A 22076-nucleotide genomic window follows, 5' to 3' on the forward strand; every position below is an offset into this window, starting at 1 on the left:
TTTCTCCAGCATTTTTGTGTAAACACCATTCTCGTAAACTTAAAACCATCCAAATCTCTGCTGCCATCCCCTAAACTGCACAGATCCATTTTTGCATTGCCCGTGTGGGTGCTGACTTGTAGAGGCTCCCTGTCAAGCAACATCTTTCCACGCTTTATCCCAAAGTTCACTTCTCTGTCTTGGTGGCCTAAGATAGTTGCTTAAGTATCATCAATTTGCAAAAGGTCCTCTCACAAATATTTGATGATGGGGAGAACTAAATTAACCTTGACTTAATAATTAGTTTGCTGTATACTTGCTAGCTTTTCCTTTGCAAAACCACAGGTTTATTGCAGAAGAAAGATTCTTAGTTACTTAGCATCTGTCGCAAATTTAGAATTTCCCAAAACACTTAATCGCTGATAAAGTACTTTTGAAATGCAGTGTTAAAATGTAGGCAGGTTGAGAAAATTACAGTTTGTTTTCTCACTAATATTAACTGAGGAGTATACCAGGAACCAGCTTAATGCCCTTGAACAATTGGAATTTCCAGAAAGGAACAGGTTGGCCATTTTCATGAAAATTCAAGAGAGTGGGCAGTACTGTTAGGGTGGTGGTTAGTGCAACAGTATTACAGCACCAGTGACCTGGGTTAGAATCGGGCAATGTCTGTAAGGAGTTTTAACGTTCTCCCCATAATCACACGGGTTTCCTCAGGTGCTCTAGTTTCTTCCCATATTTTAAAGGTATACACGGTGAATAGGTTGATTGGTCACATGGGTATAATTGGACGGCACGGGCTTGTGGGCTGGAAGGACCTGCTACCATGCTGTGTCTCTAACTTAAAATTATTTATAGGGTTATGGGGATAGAGAAATTATTATTTTACAAAGAATCTCCATGGCCCAAATGATCAGAATCTGAGCTGAAATATCTCTATGAAAGAAATCTGTGGATCAGCCCCAAAGCTGCAGACCTGTCTTCATCCAGAAGACAACACCTCCAAGTGTGCACCAGTCTACAACCCTGCAATTGTGCTTAAGTCTCTGGAGAGGATCTTGAACTCATGACTCATAGTCAGGTGTTCTACCAGCTGAGCTCCAGATAACACGTGCTTTACTTCATGGACACATAACTTAGCTCATCTCCTAATTTATCTCACCCATCATCTCCTAATTTATCTCACCCATCATCTCTTGTTTGATGAATTCATATCATATAGCTCATTCTATCAAGATAATTTGGAGGGCAGCTTGTCTGTGAAAGGCCTACTTATAACCCACAGAATTGGGCCTCCCTGCTAACTGTTGCTCTTGCAATCTTATGCCTCAAAGAACAAAACCTGATGGCAAGTCCAAGACCAGGGGCGGCACAGTTTCTGCAATGGTTAGCACAAGTCCTTTACAGCTCCAGCGATCGGGACCGGGGTTCGAATCCCACGCTGTCTGTAAGGAGTTTGTTCGTTATCCCCATGTCTGTGTGGGTATTCCTCAGGGCCTCTGGTTTCCTCCCACCGTTCAAAACGGACTGGTGGTGTAGATTAATTCAGTGATAATTAGGCGGTACAGACTCATGGGTTGAAATGGCCTGTTCCCGGGCTATATGTCTAAAGTTAAAATTTAATCTGAAACCAATATTCACTATTCTTCTTGTTAGACTTATACTGACTTGGGCCCAGGTTTTGGAATATTAAGAGGTAATTTTGAATTGGCCACAACAAAGTCTTGGAGCCTTTATTGTTTTATGGGATATGGTGGAAACTAGGACATCCAGAGGAAAGCCATGTACTTGCTGGGATACCATGCAAACTTCACACTGACCGTACCCAAGGCCAGATTGAACCTAGGTTCTACTGACTGCACCACTGTTAACCATAAGCTTGACAAGGCAGCCAAGAAATGAACACCAGCCCTTGCGATCTCCCAGATTGATTTTGATTTTGTTGCCCAAGATGACGACTGAGCCAGTCAAGAATTCTTTAACCGCGCCACCCCCCCCCGCCCCCCAATTATATGCTGGATTTCTCATGTCTCTGTCAGGTTGCTGGAATGGAGTACGGTTGTGAACATCTATATCGTAGGCTTGCCAGATGGAGAGTGACAGAGGCAGCTTCCAGCTGGAGAGGCTCCCATGCTTTTGCTGCCCTTGTCCTTCTAGCTGGCAGAGGTGGTGAGTTTGGAAGGTGCTTCTAAGGTGTCTTGGAGAGTTGCTACAGTGCATCCCGTGGATGATACAAACTGCTGCTACTGTGTGTCAGTGGTGGCGTGAGTGGATGGTTGTAGACTGGATGGGGTGCCTTTCAAGAAGTGTGTTCTGCCCTGTGGTGTGTCAAGCCAGAGTTCTGCTTTGTGCATGTGCCAAATGCTGATTAATAAATTCCAAGAATACTGAAAGTTTTTTAGCTGCTGCCTAATTTATAGAAGGACTCGAATGTTTCTTTTGTCTTCCAGCTCCCAAGATGATGATAGGCCCATGTCCCCCTACTATTTAAGGTAAGTTCTAGCTTATATGATACTTGTCTATCACACACACACACACCGCCACTACCCCCCACACACCGCCACTCCCCCCACACACCACCACTCCCCCCCACACACCACCACTCCCCCCCACACACCGCCACTCCCCCCCACACACCGCCACTCCCCCCCACACACCACCACTCCCCCCCACACACCACCACTCCCCCCCACACACCACCACTCCCCCCCACACACCACCACTCCCCCCCACACACCGCCACTCCCCCCCACACACCCCTCCGCCACCACCAACACTATCACAGTGTCAGCGCCCGGGTTCTAATCCAGTCCTGTCTATAAGGAGATCATACATTCTCTGCGTGGGTTTACTCCAGGCACTCTGGTTTCCTCCTACTCTTAAAAATATATGGGATTTGTAGGTCATTGGGTCTATTTGAGTGGCACAGGCTCATGATCCAGAAAGGCCTATTACCCAGGCTGTATCTCTAAATTAAAAATAAATTTAATTTGGACAGTTGATTTAGAAAGATGATTACAGAAGTAATCATTCCATTGTGGCCAATAAAACCAGCGTTGGATAATCAAACTCTTTTAAGGTGACCAAACATGCCCATCTCTATGATTTCAATCTCATTTTCACTTATCAGCCATATTTAATATCAATAACCGGATAAACAGACTAAGTTTTGACAAACTCTCCAACTTTGAATCTAAAAAGTCCAAAGAGCCATGGCATTGAGTGGCACCCAGTATGGTGCAGGTGTTTTGCAAAGTCCATGCCAACCTCCCAAATCATCCATGGGAATTGAAACCATCCCGCTGAAGGGCTCAGGCCCAAAGCATTGGTGATCTTTTACTTTCCTTGAATGCTAGGTGGCCTGCTGAGTTTCTCCAGCTCTTTTGTGTATCACGAAGGACTGTGAACTGTTGTGCAAGAGGAGTTGAATAGTTTGGGAATGTGTAAATATTTTTAATGCAAACTTAGTATCTTTTTTTTGTTTCTTCTCGGCTCCAAATATGTTTTACAGCAAATGACAAAGATTTCTCATCAATCCACTGCAGAGTTTTGTCTGGCAATGGATCAACAAGTCAGCTCAAGTGATTTACAGGTTCCCTTGCTGCCAGTTGCAGTACTTTTCCAGTCATCTTACCCTTTCTCATTTCAATGCACACAGGCCAATAACTTTCCAGTGGTGTATTTTCTTATTCATTTTGATAATCAGATGAGGTTCTAATCATCAGAAATTCCCTCATTAAATGAGGTTAACAAGTTCTTTGGGTGAAGTCCTCAGGATATGTAGTCCAAGCACAATTGGAAGTGTTTTCTGAGGCATGTGGCTCTGAACAGCATTGTGTTCAATGAGAGCCAAGAAGAGCTAGGAATGGTGTTGTGAACTGGATACATTGACTTTCACCCCCAGGGCTCCTTTCTCAATGTCGCATACAAAGATTAGTGGTTTGATAAATCTGGCCCAGTCCAGGCAAGGAAGCAAAGTTCAAATTTTTTGTCCAAGTACATACATGACATCATATGCAAGCCTGAGATGCTTTTTCGGCGAGCCAGACTGAATTTCTATTACTGGTAATTGTAAACTATACTCAAAGAAAGAAAAAACTATAAACAAACTGACTTTGCAAAACCAGAGCTCTCCCTCATAAATGGCAGTTGAATCAGTTTAAAAACTGGAACAAATTACCAGAGGGCCTTGTACAATTTGATAATCCATCATAGCCTGCAGCTGACGTGGACATTACCCCTCCATTAATCTTCGTCCGCAAAGCCAAGCCAAAGAAAGAAAGAAAATAGCCTGGTACAGGAACTGCTCTGCTTAAGATCACAAGAAACTGCAGCGAGCTGTAAATGCCATCATACAAAGCAACCTCCCTCCCGTCGACTCCCTCTTCACTTCCTGGTGCCTCGGGAAAGCAGCCAACATATTAAAGGGCGCATCCTATCCCATTTACACATTTTTCTCCCCTCCTTCCCCATCAGGGAGAAGATGCATGAATTTGCAAACAAACCTCCAGTTCCAAGCACAGTTTCATTCCTGCTGTTATCTGACTAATGATTGTGTCTTGAACTGTTTCATTGCATTTCTCTCTTTGTACATGGAAACAGAAAATAGGAGCAAAGGAAGGCAATGCAGCCCTTCAAAGCCTCTGCACCATTCAGTACGATTAGAGCAGATCATAAACTTCAGTACTCTATTCCTGCTTTCTCTCCATGCCCCTTGATCACTTTAGCCAATAGGACACATCCAATCCTTTTTGAATACATTAAATGGAATAGACCTCAACAACCTTATGTGCTAGGGAGTTCCACAAGTTCATAAGTCTGAATGAAAAAAGTTTCGCCTCATCTTGGTCCTAAATGCCTGACACCTTATACTCTGCACTTTTGTCTTGTGATATTATACCCTGCACCTTGGTTTTATTGTAACATGATGCCCTGCACCTCTGTTGGGCTATTTGTAGGTTAGGGATTTTAGATGTGTACAAGAAGACTGGAATTCACTGTTGTCCATTAGACCATGAGCTCTTGGCCAAGTTTGAGGTCTTGACCTTCAAACACCCTCTTCCACGGTCAAAGAATGTACTGGAGCACATTGAACTTGGAATCCTTTCCGTCACTGAAGGGAGACACCCATGTTAAAACCATTAACTTAGAGGCAGAGTTTCAAAATAAGGGGTTGGTGTTTAAACTGGAAAAGAAGAGAAATTTATTTTCTCAGCAGTTTTGAAACTTTTTAATTCTATTATCAAGAGGCTGAGGCACTGAATGTGGTCAATAATGCAAAAGGCAGTTTCTTGGATGACAGCTGAGATGAGGCCAAATCAGTCATAATCCTGTTGAATGGAAGAGGTGGAACTATGTGTCATATTCCTTTTTTTTAGTTCTTATGTTTTATTGAAGTCTTATGTATTTCTCAAACTCGGTCAACCAATGTTTTGTCAGCATGGGTCTCCCAGGCTGACTTTCCACTATGGTACAGTTCTGTACTGTTGGGCATGCTGTCTGGCAGGAACAAGAACCCCTGGCAGTACACTGAAAATTTGACGAGTGATTTCTGGTGTCTGGGACTATATTAGCCATTGCCATGTTGCTGTGAGGTCACTCTTTCCTCCAGCGACTGCATTTCAAAAGGACTGACAATTTATTTGATGTGTCATGAAAGAGTGGCAACAGAGTCCACGTCAGCACACTTGGTCATCTTTCTCCATGCTGTTTTACTGCTGTGTGATCATGCTGGTCGAAGCTAGTTCACTGCTGAACTTTTTGAATCTGGAAGCTTCTTCACATTTTCATTCACACCTCATATATTTATAGAGCTCAGAATGATAAGGTGGAGAGAGTTAAATATTTGAAATTTCATGGAAATGAGAGTTATGCGGAACTGGCACAAGGGGTGGGAGTGCAGAGCAACCATCGAATCAAGTGGCTGGATAGTCTTGATGGACCTCTTCTGTTTCTATGTTCTTTGTGAATCAGGCTCTTCAGTCATTGAATCAACATCAAACATCCATTCACTAATCCCATTTCATTTTCACATTAATGTTGATTCCTCCCAGACTCTCTCATGTGAACACCAGGAAATTTACAGTAGCCAAGTAATCTAGTGATCTGTGTGTCTTTTCAATGGGGGAGGAAACTGCAGCATTCACTCAGTTACGGGGATAACATGCAAACTCCACAGAGGCAGTGCCCAAGGTCAAGATTAAACTGCAACTTTTCTTCCTGGAGCGGAGGAGGTTGAAGGCTGACCTTGCAGATGTTTATAAAACCATGAGCTGCATAGATAATGGGAAGGGGGGAGAGGGAGGGAGGGAAGGGAGGGGGGAAAAAGGGGAGAAAATGACACTGTATATATTCAAGATAAAAATGCCTGTATATTTTGGTCAAAAAATAAAAAAAATTAAATAAAAAAAAAGATAAGGTGAATTATCACAGTCATTTTCTCAGGGTAGAGGAGTCTTAAACAATGGAGCATAGGTTTAAGGTGGGATGGAAAAGATTTAAATGGGGACCTAAATGGCAACTTTTTCATACAGACTGTAGTAGGTACAGTAACTTACAAAATTTAAATTCGAGCCACAGTCACAGGGTCTGTAACAGTGTTGCGCTAGCAACTATGCTAACTGTGCCACCATCATAATTAATCTCATCCCCTTACACTTACAACCCAACTCACCTCCACGCAAGTGTCCCAGGCAGGTCCTTGGTGCACCTTCCTTTAAATTTGAACTCCATTTGCGAGCACTAAAACAGCATTGCACTAGCCAATATGCTAACCATGCCACTGTCATAATTAACCCCCCCTTACCCAAAGTTTACAGGTGAAGTTTTACTAATATACTTAATAATATACTATTAAAAGTACTCTTACCAGGCAGGGATAGAGATACACCTTGGGAGAGTCACCCCAGTGGTGAGCTGCATCATCCAGCTCTTCATCCTGGGTGCCGCCATTTTATTCAAATACAACTTTATTGAAACTTTATTCAAACAACTGCTGCATTCTGCTGGCTGAATGCATACTCCCATCTTTAGCAAAGGGGTTCTGTGTTGCTTCAGAGAACGTTTACTTTTGCAATTATAAGCTTTTATTAGGACTTTATTTATTTCCTCAACTGGTTATTTGAGTTTCCAGTTAATTGAGGGCCGGATAATGGGGATTTGACTGTATATGAATCAAGCTGCCAGAGGAACTGGGTGCAATGGCAATGTTTAAAAGACATTTAGACAGGTATACGCATAGGAAAATTGAGAGGCATATGGGCCAAATGTAGGCAAATGCCATTCAGTCAGGCAGGCAACTGGGCTAGCAGGGTATATAACTTTCTGACTCTATGAACTTAGTGCCGAAAGCTGAGACACCAATGCTATTAGCTGCATTCAAATCTATTTCCCATCCTGTTGTGAAAGAAAATGTTTTGGAACCTTTTCATATAGCTCTTAATTAATTGAAAGGCTCAAAGGTTAGCAATTACCAAGAATTTCCCAAAAGTTCCAAGATTTTTTAAAAATACAATAAAGAAGGGATGCATTAATCAAATTTGGTCTTTGCCAATTGTAAAATATTACTTAACCATTGAACTTGGAACTTAGCGCACGACACAGCACAGGAACAGCCCTTGAAGTCTGCACTGAACACGATGCCCAAATTAAACTAAAACTCTGCTAATGGCATGTGAGACCGAATCATCTGATCCCTGCATATTCAAGTGAGTACTCAGAAGCCACAAATGCTACTATCGCATCAGCCCCCATCACATCCCTTGGCAGCCCTCTCCAGGAACCATTGCCACGTAAGCTTCTGAGAAAAATCATGGACCACTTAAGACTTGCTATGGACATGTTATTGGTTTTAGGGGGAAATTCCAAGCAGGGAAAACATGAGTGAAAAATAAGAATTACCCAATCAGATGAAAAGGAGTGTGTTTTCCAGTTGGATGTGGGAAGGCAGGTATCTCATGAGATTAGGAAACACACAGAAAATTGCAGATGCTGGAATCTTAAAAGCCAAGCACCTGTCCTCATCTCACCCTGTTCATGTTTCCTCATCCATCTGTTTCCCCTCAAATGCCCTTTTACCATTCATTGCTACCCTTACACATGGCAGTGGGTTTCACATATTCAGCACTCTTTAGTGAAAGAAAGTGTGTTAAAGAAACAGGAGCCTCCAGAGAAATGTTTGATGGTGAATGTATTGCTGTAACTGTGAGTTGATTGTTCAGAAAGGGATCATTTGGAAGGCAACAGATTAGGCTGCATTACTGACATTCTGTAGATCAAAAGACTCCTTAATCAGTAATTATTTCTTTGTAAATCACTTATTGTTTCTGAAGAATGCATTCTGGTATTAATTTGCAGAGGTACCGACAACCTCAAAGCCCTTTGATCTCCTTTATCCTTCATTCTGCCCTCTTATGAGTGCACAAAACTGTTAACAACCACGCTGCGGTTTTATTCTGCATGATGCCTACTTGTTGTCTGCTCATTGAAAGAAAACTATTCCCTTATTGAAGATTGGAACTGTACACTGCAGTAGCTCCCATCCATAATATTCCTTGGTTTCTCCAATACATCCACCACATGTCCTCTTCACAAGCGTCACAGTATGAGTTCATTAAAGAAGGCTGTGCTTTATTTGGAAGCCAGAACACTTAACCTATAGACATTTTGAGTCTTCAAGTGCCTTCTGCAAACTCTCTGTCTTCCTGGAACCTCCTGGCACATTTCAAGTGAGTTGAACCTGAGACTATTCCAGCTCCAAGCTGCAAGCATGCAGGTCTAAAGTCGAGGGCTGAGTTCACAGACCAACGTGCAGCATTTTCCAGAAAATGAAAATGTGAAAACTACCTGGTGGGAATCTGAAATAAAAGCTGAAAATGCTGGAAACACTAACAAGTTAAGGAACATCTGTGGCAAGAGGAATGGTTAGTATTATGCATCTGGATCAATTCTCATGAAGGTACAAGACAAGAAGCATTAACTGTTTCCTCTTCTGTAGATGCTGCTTGATCTGTTGAGTGTTTGCAGCATTTTATACCAGGGTGGCCAAACTTGCTTAACATAAGAGCCGCATACAATAAACTTCAGATGTTTGAGAGCCGTTGCAATCACGCGATTGCAAGCCACACCCACTAACACTATCATTAACAGCCCCTTTCAGGTCGCCATAATACCCGAATGCAGCTGTCGGGAGGCTACCTGAAAGCGGAGAACCTGCCCCTGAGGTGTACTTACTCAACCCACCTCAGGGAGGTATATTCTCCGCTTCCGAGCGCTCCCCCTAGGCACCTGAAAGCAGCAAGGCAGGCTAGCAATTTTCAGGTGCCTAGCAGCAGGCAGGCTGTTGACAGTCAGCTGGCGACCCGCTGACAACCACCCTCCCCGCTGCCGACACCTACCCTCCCCGCTGCCGACAGCTACCCTCCCCACGAGCCGCACATTACATGTCAAAGAGTCAAATGTGGCTCACGAGCCGTTGTTTGGCCACCCCTATTTGATACTATAAAATACTAGTTCGGATTGTTTCCAAGGTACACTCATTAACCGTATAGTGCGGGGTGGCCAAAGGGTAGCTTGCAAGCCACATGTGGCTCTTTAACATATGTTGGCTGAAACAGGAATTGTACGAGCCAGTGGTCAAAGTGTTAGCTTTAGTGGGCATGGCTTGCAATTGAACGTATTTGTAAAACGTGTAAATGTGTAATAATTGATACCATGTAAAAAGTGACACCTTATTTTTGGCCCCGGATGCCTGCCAATTGAGATCCTAACCACCCCCCCCCCCACCCCCCCACCAACTATGGACTCTTGCCTAGGCGTCGGTTGACCAGCCACCCATCTGAGCTCCAATCACCCGACAGAGGACTCTCGCCTAGGCCCACCGCCCTCTGGAGCTCCCGATGCCCCAGCCACCCTCTCATTCGAGTTACCCGACTGCAGAATTTTGCCCAGGACTGGGCCACCCACTTGTCCAAGCTTCCGACAGCCAAGCCATCCTCCCATCTGAGCTCCTGGCGCCCCAACCTTGGATGTGTCCATCCAAGCACCCGATGCCCCGGCCTCCTGCCCATATGAGCTCCCTGAATACAGACTTATCACCTGGTCCCAGCCGCCCACCCAAGCATCTGAGCTTCCAATGCCCTGAACAAAGCAGGTGCTTAGCATGGTCAAAAGTTGCATGTGTGTAATAGTCACCCCCTAAATTTTACCCTAAAAATCTATCCACAAAATTCGACTATTACATGCCTATATCCAGTATGTGTACTTTTTGATTATTGAAACTAATACAAATTAGCAATTTAACAACTATATACATGAATAAATATTATTAAATACATGTATTTCTTAAGATTTATATAAAAAATGTTGTAATAAAATGAATGCAAGAGTTCAAACATGTATGTAATAATTTTTCAGTCTTGCGGCTCTCAATCATCTGAAGTTTATCATATGTGGATCTTAAGTTAAGTAAATTTGGCCACCCCTGGTAATGAGTGACTCAGTGTATGCTCCTCTTTGTTACAGTAGCAAAGTTGTACAGCAGAGAAAACAGGCCCTTCAGCCCATCTACAATACTTTTAATTTGCCTACATTAGGTCCATAATGTAGGACTCCTATCTAATGCTTCATTAACAAAATAATTGTATGTGATTCCACCATCTCTTTTGACAGCTTGATCCAGATATCCCACTCCCTGTATGTGGGGGAGAAAAAAATACCCTGATAGCCCCTTTGAATCTCCTACATCCCACTTTAAAACTATGCCCTCTCTTTCTTTGATACCCCACCATGAGAAAAAGAGTTTAACTATTGACCTCAACTATGACTCTCATAAAGTTCTATACCTCTGTCTAGTTACCACGCGGTCTCCTTTTCTCCATGGAAACTAAGATCAGCCTGTCCAATCTTGGCCCAGAATTTAAGTTCTTTTATCCAGGCAACATCCTGGTCATTCTCCTCTGCACTCTCTCCAGCTCAGTCTCATTCTTGAGTGGCGACCAGAACTGTACACAATACTCCTATGTGCTGCCTCACCAGTATTTTGTAATGTTACAAAACATTCTCCCAACACTTATATTCTATGCCTTATCCTTTGAAGGCAAACATGCTGTCTTCACCACCCTGTCACCACTTTCAGGGAACTATGGTGTTGAACCCCAAAGGATCTCTATTCATCAACATTCCTCAGCACCCTACCATATAGTCAATATCCTCTACCCTTATTTGACTTCCCAAAATGTATGTGTCAGAATTAAATTCTACCTTGAAATGCTCTGTCCTTTCCAACTGATCTATAATTCTGCTGTATATATAAAACCATCCTTCCGCCCTTAATCTCTGCATCCTTTTGTGTCCCATAACCAAACACTTTTCCCCATCCTGTCATTCTCCCATCCACCAGTATCTCATTGAAATTACCATGATACTTTTCCTTTAAGCTTGTGTAATAAATAAGTAAGGTGGGTATAATAAGAAGTGCTTCAGCAGAAGCCATCAACATTGTACTGTGTGGTTGAATGAATTTAACCCTTTCTCTGTGAATATGCTAGGAATGGACCAAACAGATGCACAATCTGACAGCTTGAATTTATAGAGGATTTATAGAGGATTGTACCACCTCTCTTGGCCTGATGGTGTTTTGCCAGCTATGATGTGACAGGAAATGTAACAAGGGCTGCCAGTTCACTGAATGTGGGGAAAATATGAGCATCTTGGTCTTAAAAAAAATGAATGAAAAAAAACTGAAAAATGCTAAGAATACACATTCGATCAGGCAGCGCCCATGGAAGAAGAAACTCAGAGTTTCTTTAAAATCCTTTTGACTGATGATAAGGTTATTTAACTGAATCAGTGCTTTTCTCTGAATTTTCTGCATTTTCCATGTTAATTTTGGGTTTTCATCACCTGCAGTTTTTTTTTGCTTTGCAAGGTCAAAGTGAGGCATGTGTTTCAAAACTCCCTGACATATTCCAGGCACCTTTCAATCGAGGATGTACATTTGCATTCTGTTCATTGCTCTACCATTGGAAATCTAGTGGCCAGTTTGTCCACCACAAGATCTCAAACAGCATGATCATATAATAAGCAGATGACCTGTTTAAACTTTGTTAATGAAGGGATAACTGTTGGTAAAGACACAGAGAATGCTAGTTTTTTTTAAAAATAGTTCTATGTAATCACATCCAAAAGACAGCACCTCTGACAGAATGGCATGCCCTATGTTGTGCATTAGAGTGCCATTTTAGACTTTTCAATGAGAATTGAACCCCAAATCTTCTGATTCTGAAGAGGCAGCTGAAGCATGATGACCTCACCACTGGAACCACTGTGAGAAATTTATCTTTGTTCTCTCTTACTCCGTCCAGCTGCTCCATTTATCTAATCTGCATACTTTTGTTGTTTCAGCACCCATGTGTCTCCAATCAACAATGCTTCATCAGCTGGGGAGTAAGTAGATGCTTCCTTGTTTATCTAAAATAATGAAATTGGTATTTCCAACTGATTGGAACTTGAAGTGGGCACAGATGTCATGGGCAAACAGTCTTGGCAGTGGATTAATTGGAGAGCTCTTTCAAATAGCTGGCCAAATAGTCTATTTCTTAGTTCTGGGATCGTTTGACGAGGAACCTAAAAACACCCATCTTTGACATTCACAACCCTGAGCAGATTTGCCTACTCCTGCCTCCCGTTCCGTGCTAGCACTGACAAAGTGGACTGAATTACTTCCTCCTGGAATGTGAGCCTGTACCCGTGCTACTAAATTAACCTTGTCTTCCCCCTCCCTCTCCCCCATTCCAGTGCCATTCTACAACTGAATGAGCAGGCAGCTCAGTGTGAAATGACCTGTTTTCTAAAGATTCCTCTGATCCTTTTGAGCTGTGTGTCCTGGGAGGTTTCAGGATTGACCCTGTTCTCAGTCAAAACAGAAACCACTCAGAATTGGGTCAAATGCAATAAACTAGGCTCAGTCTATCTGGATCAGCAATTGGCAGACTGCATTGGGAGGGAAAGATCAGGATTCCTTCTCTGAAGGTCAAACTTGGATTCATCACCAGTTCCACTGACTTTATCTCAGCTGGACCAAAGCAGCTTACACTAGCTTAGCTGAAAGAGAGGTCCAGTAACCCAAACGAGAGTTGCCCATGACCAGTAAATATTTCATCATTTGGTGTTTTAATGGGAGTGCATGCGTGCATGTGTAAATATGCATGTTTGGTTCTGAGTGTACAAGAATGTTCACACTCTTATGTTCTGTGCTCATAGAACATGCATGCAAGTGAATTCATTGATATGTGAACACACATGTCATTTTTTTCCATGGTTGTAAGTGCATTTGGATGATGAACTTGTTGCATTCAAGTGTGCATCCTGAAATTGTATTTGCATATCAATTTATAGCATTTCAAAACATTTGATTTGCAGTAAAGTACAGGTTTGTGCATTAAAATTATATTTTTGGGTGATAAAGGAATGCATGGTTATTGAAATTGTGATTACAATTTTTAGAAGTTCAGACTGCAGCTCAGCACCAGTGTTTGTCTCCACAGCTTCATAGAGAGGACCATCCGGTCAGCAGTGGAACAGCACCTTTTTGACACTCATGGCAGCTCAGGTCCAAGCTTGGAGGACTGTGAAGCAGGGACTTCCTTATCAAGTGCAGCAGGCTGTGCTAGGCAGAGGAGGAGGCATCTGAAGGAGCAGGATGAACCCTGGAAAAGCAGAGAAACGTATGGCCATTTTCATTCTTATTGGTACATAAGCCAATACAGTAAAATCCTCAACATCCAGCGCCAACAAGGATCATGGATGTTGGATATGCATATTATCTGGTTGACTGAGACCCACTCTTTGCATTAAGAATACACCATTTGAAAGACAAAAGACCATTTAAAATTTAAAGTATTTTGAAAAGAAATCAGTATTGTAGTCTTTAATTCTGTAAAGTTCACTTTAATCAGCTAAGTCCCATAACTTACAAAAATTTAAAGTTGAACCCTGATTGCTGATGCTTTAACAGAGTTGCACTAGCCACTACAATAACCGTGCTGCTGTCATATTTAATCCCCTCCCCCAAGTTTACCGATAAACCTTACTAATATACCTAATAATATACTAATAAAGATAAAGGCTTTTACCAGGTAGGGATACTTTGGAAAAGCCACCCCAGCAGTGAGAGACGTCAGCCAGTTCTTCATCCTGGGTGCCACCATTTTATTCAAACACAACTCTATTCACACAGCTGCTGTGGGCGGGGTACGACCAGGGCACTCGCTGGCTGAATGTTTCCTCCTCGGGGTTTATGTTTGCTTCGGAGAAACTTCACTTTTACAATTTTATACTTTTATTTGAACTTTTATTGAAAACTTTATTCATTCTTATTTCTCTTTAAATCTGTTTATTTATTTATTTCCTCTCTTGGTTTTGCTGGCTGTTTGAGTTTCCGGTGAGTGAATGCCAGATAATGGGGATTTTAAAGAAAGGTCCGTCAAAGCATTTGCAACAATGATAAATTGCTACTGAATGCAGATTGTAAATACTATTTATGCAATAAGCATTGCGTATAAAACGATACATGTACATATTATATTAATTGTATGTATTATTCACATGTTTATGTGTGGTATCCACATAAATCAACAAATGATCATTCATTGAACTAGGCTGATTTGATGCTTATTGTTCCCTGCATCCTTGAAGCTAGGATAAGCTTCAGTTTAAACGGACAAGCTAAAGTTTAGATGGATGTTTTCCAGAGTCCCAGTTTTATTTTAACTAATTATGAAATGTAGGGTGTGGGAACCCACACTATTTCTTCTTCCCTCCCTTCTAGTTACCTCTTATGCCAAAATCACTTCTGCTAAGACGCTGTACTTTTACACAACTTCGCTAGGTTCACTTAAGCTAAACACCAACATCCCATTAACTACTGTATATTTTGGCATATAAGTCGACTGGATACAAGACGGCCCCCCCTTTTTCAGCCTCATTTTAAGGGTTTTATGGCATATCCAGCATATAAGTGGACCTCAGTGTTCTGGCTGCCTGAGGTGCCCCATTGACTGGCGTATAAGTCGACCCCCAAAGCTCGCGATGACTGTGTTGGGCTGTTGAACGGCATATATGTCGACCCCCATAAATCTCATGGATTGATCTGCTGGGTGTTGGCTTGAGGTGATTGTTATCGTGGAGGGTCCATCGACACAATGCAACACGCGATGAAAATATGAAGTGAGCTTTAAGTTGAAAGAAAACCAACAACTGCACTGCTGCAAGAAAATTTGATGTTCATGAGAAGTTGGTAAGAGATTGGAGGAAAAAAGAAGAGACTTTAAGAAAAATACCAAAAAGGCAATGTTCTTTGAGAAAAGGAATCACTCGTTGGCCAGAGTTGGAAAATCGCGTTGCAGAATGGGTACGTGAACAGAGGTAAGATTGCTACAGTCACCTGAAATAAAATAAGAACCTTTGCACTACAGTGGGTCATGTCGCACCCAGACTTCAGTGATGATTTGAGGCTACAGTCGGCTGGTGCAATCATTTCATGAACAGGAAAAATCTGGTATTATGCCAAAAAACAAACATTGCACAGAAACTACCAAAAGATCTTGATCATAAAGTTGTACATTTTCACCAGTTTATTATGCGGAACTGGCAAACAATGGCAAATGTCAGAAACGTTGACGAAACCTCTGTGAATTTTGACATGATAGGCAATAAAACAGTGGAATGAAGGTGTTAAAACTGTTCAAACCAGAAGAACAGACCACAAAAAGACCAGGTTTACTGTGGTGTTATCGTACATGGCCAATAGGACATAGTTAAGATCCATGGTAATCTTCAAATGCAAAATTAAACCAAAAATAAAAATTCCTGCAGATATTTTTGTACATTTTCATGAAAAAGGATGGATGGATGAAGTGGTGTAAAACTATGGATAGACAATGTGTGAAACAGGCAGCCAGGCAGTTTACGCAAAGAACGGAGTTTGTTGGTCTGGGATATGTTTCAAAGCCACTTAACTGAGAACACTAAAGGTAGATTAGCCCCACATTATAGTTACATGCTGATTATCCTGGGTGGTTTGATGTCTATATTGTAACCTCTCAATGTCTGCTTGAATAAGCCATTGAAAGACCATGAGTGTGAGGAATGGAATACATGGATGTCGAGTGCAGAAAAGCCATTTACAAAAGGCGGGGCAATGCATGCTGCATCACTTGATATGCTGTGTAACTTTGTGCTCAAGGCGCGGAGCAAAGTTAGAGACTGTGATAAAAATCATTTTAAAAAGTACTGCATCCCTTGTGTAATTGATGGCACGGAAGATGATTTAGTGTGGGATGCTGATGACGAAGCTGAAACCACCTCATCAGATACAGACTGGGACCCACATGGTGACTGTTTAAACAGTGAGAGTATGGACGTGCTTTGCGCCATCTTTGCTTCAGATGATGACAGCGAGAATGATTTTGAAGGGTTCTAAATGTGTTGTTGTTTTCAGACAACGATATCGATTTTGAAGGGTGCTAATTGTGTTGTTTTCAATAAAAATCTCAATGAAAATCTATAACAGTTGTGGGTTTTTTTGGTTTATTAAGGGTCGACTTCTACGCCAGATTGGATTTTGATCTGAATTTAAGGTTTCAAAATTATATTCGGCGTATTAGTCAACCCCCATTTTTTGAGAGATTTTTTGGAGTTTCATGACTTGACTTAAACACCAAAATATACAGTATTTAGATTTATTTATTTTCACCTGTGCTGCAGGTTTGATGATGTGCTCCTGAACCCCTACCACCTTCATAACATTTATCTCTCATCATTTTAAAAAAAAATGTTCCTCCACTTTTATCTCCAATGATCTCCTGCACATTGAACTCCACCTGCCCCAGTTTAGCCCACTTTGTTGATCACTGCACACTTTGCTGCTTTTCGTAAATGAAATTTCTGTATGAGTTTCCTTATCTTTGTTTGCTAAAAACTTGGTGCCATCACATCAATAATGTACCTCCACAGTGCCTCAAGTGAGGGGATTAACTTATGAGGAAAGATTAAATACCATTGGATTTTTGAAGGATGAGGGATCATATAAAGCTCTGAAAAGAATATATTAGATAGAAGCAGGCAATGTGTTTCCACTAGCAGGTGGGACCAGAACTGGAGGATATAGCATCAAGATTCAGGGGAGGAGATTTAAGACAGAGATGACCAGGAATGACTTCTCCCAGAGAGTAGTGAATCTGTGGAATTTTCTGCCCAATAAAACAGACTCATTAAATGATAGATTTTTGAATAGTCATGAAACTAAGGATTATGGAGAACAAGTGGGTAAGTGGATCTGAATCCACAACCTGCTCTTATTTCTTATGTTCTTGTGAGACAGCAGGCCTGCAAGGGGGGATTTAGCTGCTGGTCATTATTACTGCAATATGCCCTAGTTTTTTTTTGGTGCAAAAACTCAGCTGCTGGAGGATCTCAGTGGGAGATGGTACAGATGAAAGGCAACATTATTTGCCTAGTTTTGTGTTCATTCAGGAGTCAGGCAGCATCCATGGGTAGAAATAGTCAATCAACCTTTAACGTGAACTGACCATTTCTCCCACGAATGTTGCCTGACCTGTTGAGTTCCTCCAGCAATTCAGTTTCTCAATGTTCCTGCAAATACATTTCTCTGTTGCCCCAGAGAGGAATGCCTTGCTGGAAACATCACACATTGCAAAGCAGCAGCACTGGCCAAAAGTTGCCTTGGTAGCTATAACCCCCCCCCCCCCCACCCCCCCATTCCAATTGCACTGTTTGATTTCATGCAATGGCATTTGTAGTTTGTTCAAACCTGCCCTGCTCCATAGGGATGACATCAACAAAGAGAATATCCCTTCTGCGCTCAACTTCAAAGAGGAGAACCGATCAGGGCTCATGGAAGCTGCACAGCCGAGTGATAAAAAGCTGAAGGAGACTAACGGCGAATACATTGAGGAGAGCATGAAACCAAAGAGGCAGAAATCAAGTTGCAAACTCTCTGAGGTCAACAAAAACCAGGATTCTCCAATGGTATGTTCCCCCTCATCTTTTTCAGAAAGCACAATTCCAACATTTCAGAATCAGAATTTATTGTCCTGAAATTCGGTGTTTTGTGGCAGCTTCATAGTGTAAACATTTATATTATAGCCATCTTACAACATTACTATAAATAAAAAAATTTAAATAGTGGTGCACGAAAAGTAAGCCAGTGTCTTTGGTTCATTGATGGCAGTGGGGAAGAAGCTGTCCTTGTGCCATTGAGTGCTCATCTTTAGGCTCCTGTACCTTTTCCCCAATGATAGTAGAGTGAAGAGGGCATGGCCTAGGGGTTGGGTGTCTTTGAGGATAGAGGCTGCTTTTTTTAAGACGCCGCCTCATATAGATGCCCTCGATGGAGTGAAATCTGGTGCCTGTGATGTCGCAGGCTGAGTTAACAACCCTCTGGAGTTTTTCCTTGGCCTGAGAGTTGGCGCCTCCATACCAGGCAGTAATGCAACCAGCCAGAATGCTCTCCACGATACACCTGTAGATATTTTTGAGAGTTTTCAATGACATACCGAATCTCCTCAAACACCTCACAAAGAATTTCTCAGAGGAGCTGATATGTGCCTGGTGTTTTGTTACCATGTCATAGAAGGAGGCCCCTTAAGTCTATGCCAACTCCCAGAGCATTCCCATCAATCACATTCTCCCACTTATTTTCCTGTAACCAATGCACTCTCACCATTCATTAGTTACCTTATCCCCATCCCAAAATTTTCCGTTTACCTCCCTGCACTGGAAGTAACTTATAGTCATCAATCAACCGAAATTAGTCTCAAATTCAAGGCACAGTTCAGGTGTATTGTCAGATGTATTGAAAATTCAGTGTAGTGTGTTTTGTGAGCAGACCAGTAGATACTTCGTACATAGAACATGAAAGACACAGTGCAAAAGTGCAAAGTTACAGAGAGCTATCAGTTGCAATGGAGGAAAGTCAAGATAATTTTGCTATTTTGGGGTTCATTCCAAAGTCTGACAACATTTGGAAAGAAACTGTCCTTGAATCTGGTGATGCATGAACTCACTTCTGAATCTTCTTCCTGGCAAGAGAGGGATGAAGAGAACTTTTAACATGGTTGGGGGGGGGGGGGGCAGGAAGGTTTAATTGGGACAAGGGGTAACCTTCTACTCAATCACTGGTGGTTATATGGAATGAGCTACAAGAGTAGGCAGAAGATGCGAGTGAAAATTATGAAATATAAAGGAAATTGGACAGATAATTGGATAGTAAAAATGTTAGAGGGATATGGGTCAAGCGCAGGCCATTGCCACTAGTTCAGATAGAGGCATAGATAAGTTGGGACAAGGGATCTATTTCCATGCTGCATAGCTCTACGACTGAGATTCTTTAAACCTTAAACCAACACATCTTTGGGATGTGGGAGGAAACCAGATTACCCAAAGAAAACCACAGTAACTCAAAAGGAACAAAAATCACTCCGCTGAGGTGTGAAGTAAGCATTAGTATCGAATAGGAAAGTCATACTGCCTTTCATTTTAAAATAGCTTTATTGATTTTAATAAATAACTTATACAAACAAAAAGGGTACAATTCAGTAAGATGATATGGACAGTTACACAACCTAAATAAGACTTTCCATGTAACACTAACATACATAAATTGTAAATCATATCCATAATTCATATTCTAAATACTACATACATTTTTGTTTAAGAAAACTCTAATAATGCAAAAAAAAAGAAAATCTTAAAAGAGAAAAACTCAAACCCCTTACCTAACCACACTGCCAAATGCTATATATGACATACTGATATACTGCCTTACCAAGATTTATTTCCATTTAAGTTAGGATGGGTTTGGGGTTAGGCAGGGAGCCTAGCAAGCAGATTGCAGCCAAAGTTATTCAGTTTTTTTTAAATATATATAGTGCACTAGAATGGATTGGTCAGGTCAGAGAAAGGAAGTGCTTTCATAAGGTAAAGCCTCAGAAATCCTTCTGAAGGTTTTTGATGAAACATTAATGCTCTCTCTATCTGGCATTAGAGTGGATTGATGGTCCTTAAGTACTTTCTCATCTTTAATACATGTACTGTTTTCCTATGTCTTCTCAGAAGTGAGTAGTCATTGTACAGACTACTATTAACCCAGTTATTAACCCAGTCCCTACTCACTGCAGGTCATTAACACATTGATCCCCACCACCAACAAACATTAAGCCATTGGGTACCAATCTATGCCCCATCATAAATGTTATTGAAGTTGTTTTTGTGACAGTTGCTGATAGTTGATCGCCTAAGTCACGGGTATGATGGGCTCAATGGCAGGAAGACCCTATATGGTCCTGGAAACAGAAAAGAGAAAGGATATTCCTTCCAATCCCCTATTAAAAGAATGTCAGATACTGACTCTTCCTCTTTCGAGCAACGGTCCACCTTTCCTCCTTTGCTGGATGACTGTTATCACCTCCCTGACATCCACACAACAGTAGAGTCAGCTCTACTGTTCTGAGTATTGACCCCCTCCCCCAAACTCCCAACTGTTAGGGAGATTTGGGAAGTTGCCACTAGGAAATCTTCCCAGGAGAAATCAACTCCTGTTGTTTCAATAATTGAAGCTCTTTGGGTGACAGGGCAGGTAGATGGTGATCGATGGGTCTCTTGTTGATCAGAAGGTTTATTTCTAACGTGTAGTTCAGTTACCCCAGTTTTCACAGTGACAATAATAATATGCCTTGATGCAATGTTGTTGACCAAGTTTGTTGTAAATTGATAGGAATACCAGCAAAGTTGCTCAGAAGGAACACGAAGCAAAATATATTTGGGTTGCTGAATTCTATAGATTAGGTCCTTCTTTCAAAACTTTTAGTTTGTGATAATACACATAGATGCATTTTTTTTTAATGGGCGAATGGAACATGGAATTGCTCCGAGACCCACCATTGATTCATTTTGGCTTTGATAATCTCCTTCTCTGCGACAAGGAATCGCGAGACATAGAACCCACACTCCCAACATTTTCAACAAACGCCCTTCACAGTTGTTATAGTCTTAGTTAGTGTTGAACCAGCTTGGTTCCCTGGCCCCAGTTATGCATCTATAATCTCTCCACCAGGTGCGAAGAGAGGATCGAGGTTAAGCAGTTGGATTTAAGCAGAAGCGATGATCACTTCTGCTTTGCAAAGAGTGTCCCAGAACACAGGCTCCTGGGGAGGGGAGGGGAAATTCAACAGTCTCCCCTCAAGACTGTCAGGCAAAGAGCCTATCCTGTCTACAGGACTCCACTTGAAACTATCGCTTAACTGGAATTAGTATTGATGTTGCACACTTTTTATTGATCCAGGATTATGAGTTATTGCTCTTGTTGCTTTCTGTCACCCTTAACCATGTAACCAAAGGTGAGCCCTTCTGAAGAATGTGAGAGAAAGGAGCAGGAGTAAACCCCGTTCTGCCATTCATACCATCAACTACTTCACACAGAAAATCCTGATTTCTTTAATTCTGAAACAGGATGTTGACAGGATGCAGAGTTGGGTGGAGAAAATGGCAGATGGAGTTTAATCCAGAAAAATGAGGAGTGATGAATTTTGGAAGGTCAAACTTAAAACTAGAGTACATGGTGAATGGCAGGAGCCTTAAATGTGGAAGAACAGAGGGACCTTGGGGTCCAAATCCATAGATCTCTCAACGTTGCTGCATAGATTGATAGAGTAGTTAAGAAGGCTTCTGGTTTGCTGGCCTTCATTATTTGGGGGAATGAGTTCATGAGTCATGAGTAATGTTGCAGCTCCATAAAACTCTGGTTAGATCACAGTTCTGGTTGCCTCATTACAGGAAGGATATGGAAGTTATGAAGAGAGTGCAGAGCTTAATCAGGATATTGCCTGGATTGGAGAATATGTTTTAATTTGCAAGGTTAACAGAGCTCGGGCTTTTTGGAGGGAAGAAACATGAGAGATGACTTTGAGGTCTACAAGATTATGAGAGCCATAGTTAGGGTAGACAGTCAGCACCTTTTTCCAAGGTGAGAGAGCAAACACCAAAAGACATCAGTACAAAATGAAGGGAGAAAAGTTTAG

The 22076-nt window shown here is 41.8% G+C and overlaps 1 protein-coding gene across 7 annotated transcripts in view; it reads left to right on the forward strand.

Annotated features, from left to right (window-relative positions):
• The window catches only part of fam13a (family with sequence similarity 13 member A), a 249002-nt gene that overhangs the window by 164078 nt on the left and 62848 nt on the right, over positions 1-22076 (forward strand). For all 7 annotated transcript variants that reach the window (XR_011353902.1, XM_069925726.1, XM_069925725.1 and 4 more), the window contains 4 exons: positions 2430-2471; positions 12382-12423; positions 13524-13703; positions 17826-18027. Coding sequence is in view for 6 of the 7 variants with exons in the window: in XM_069925726.1 (XP_069781827.1) it covers positions 2430-2471; positions 12382-12423; positions 13524-13703; positions 17826-18027 (466 nt within the window). In the remaining variant the exon portion in view is untranslated. The remainder of the gene's footprint in view (positions 1-2429; positions 2472-12381; positions 12424-13523; positions 13704-17825; positions 18028-22076) is intronic.

Source organism: Narcine bancroftii, chromosome 3 (assembly GCF_036971445.1).
Source record: "Narcine bancroftii isolate sNarBan1 chromosome 3, sNarBan1.hap1, whole genome shotgun sequence".
NCBI classification, from domain to species: Eukaryota; Metazoa; Chordata; class Chondrichthyes; order Torpediniformes; family Narcinidae; genus Narcine; species Narcine bancroftii.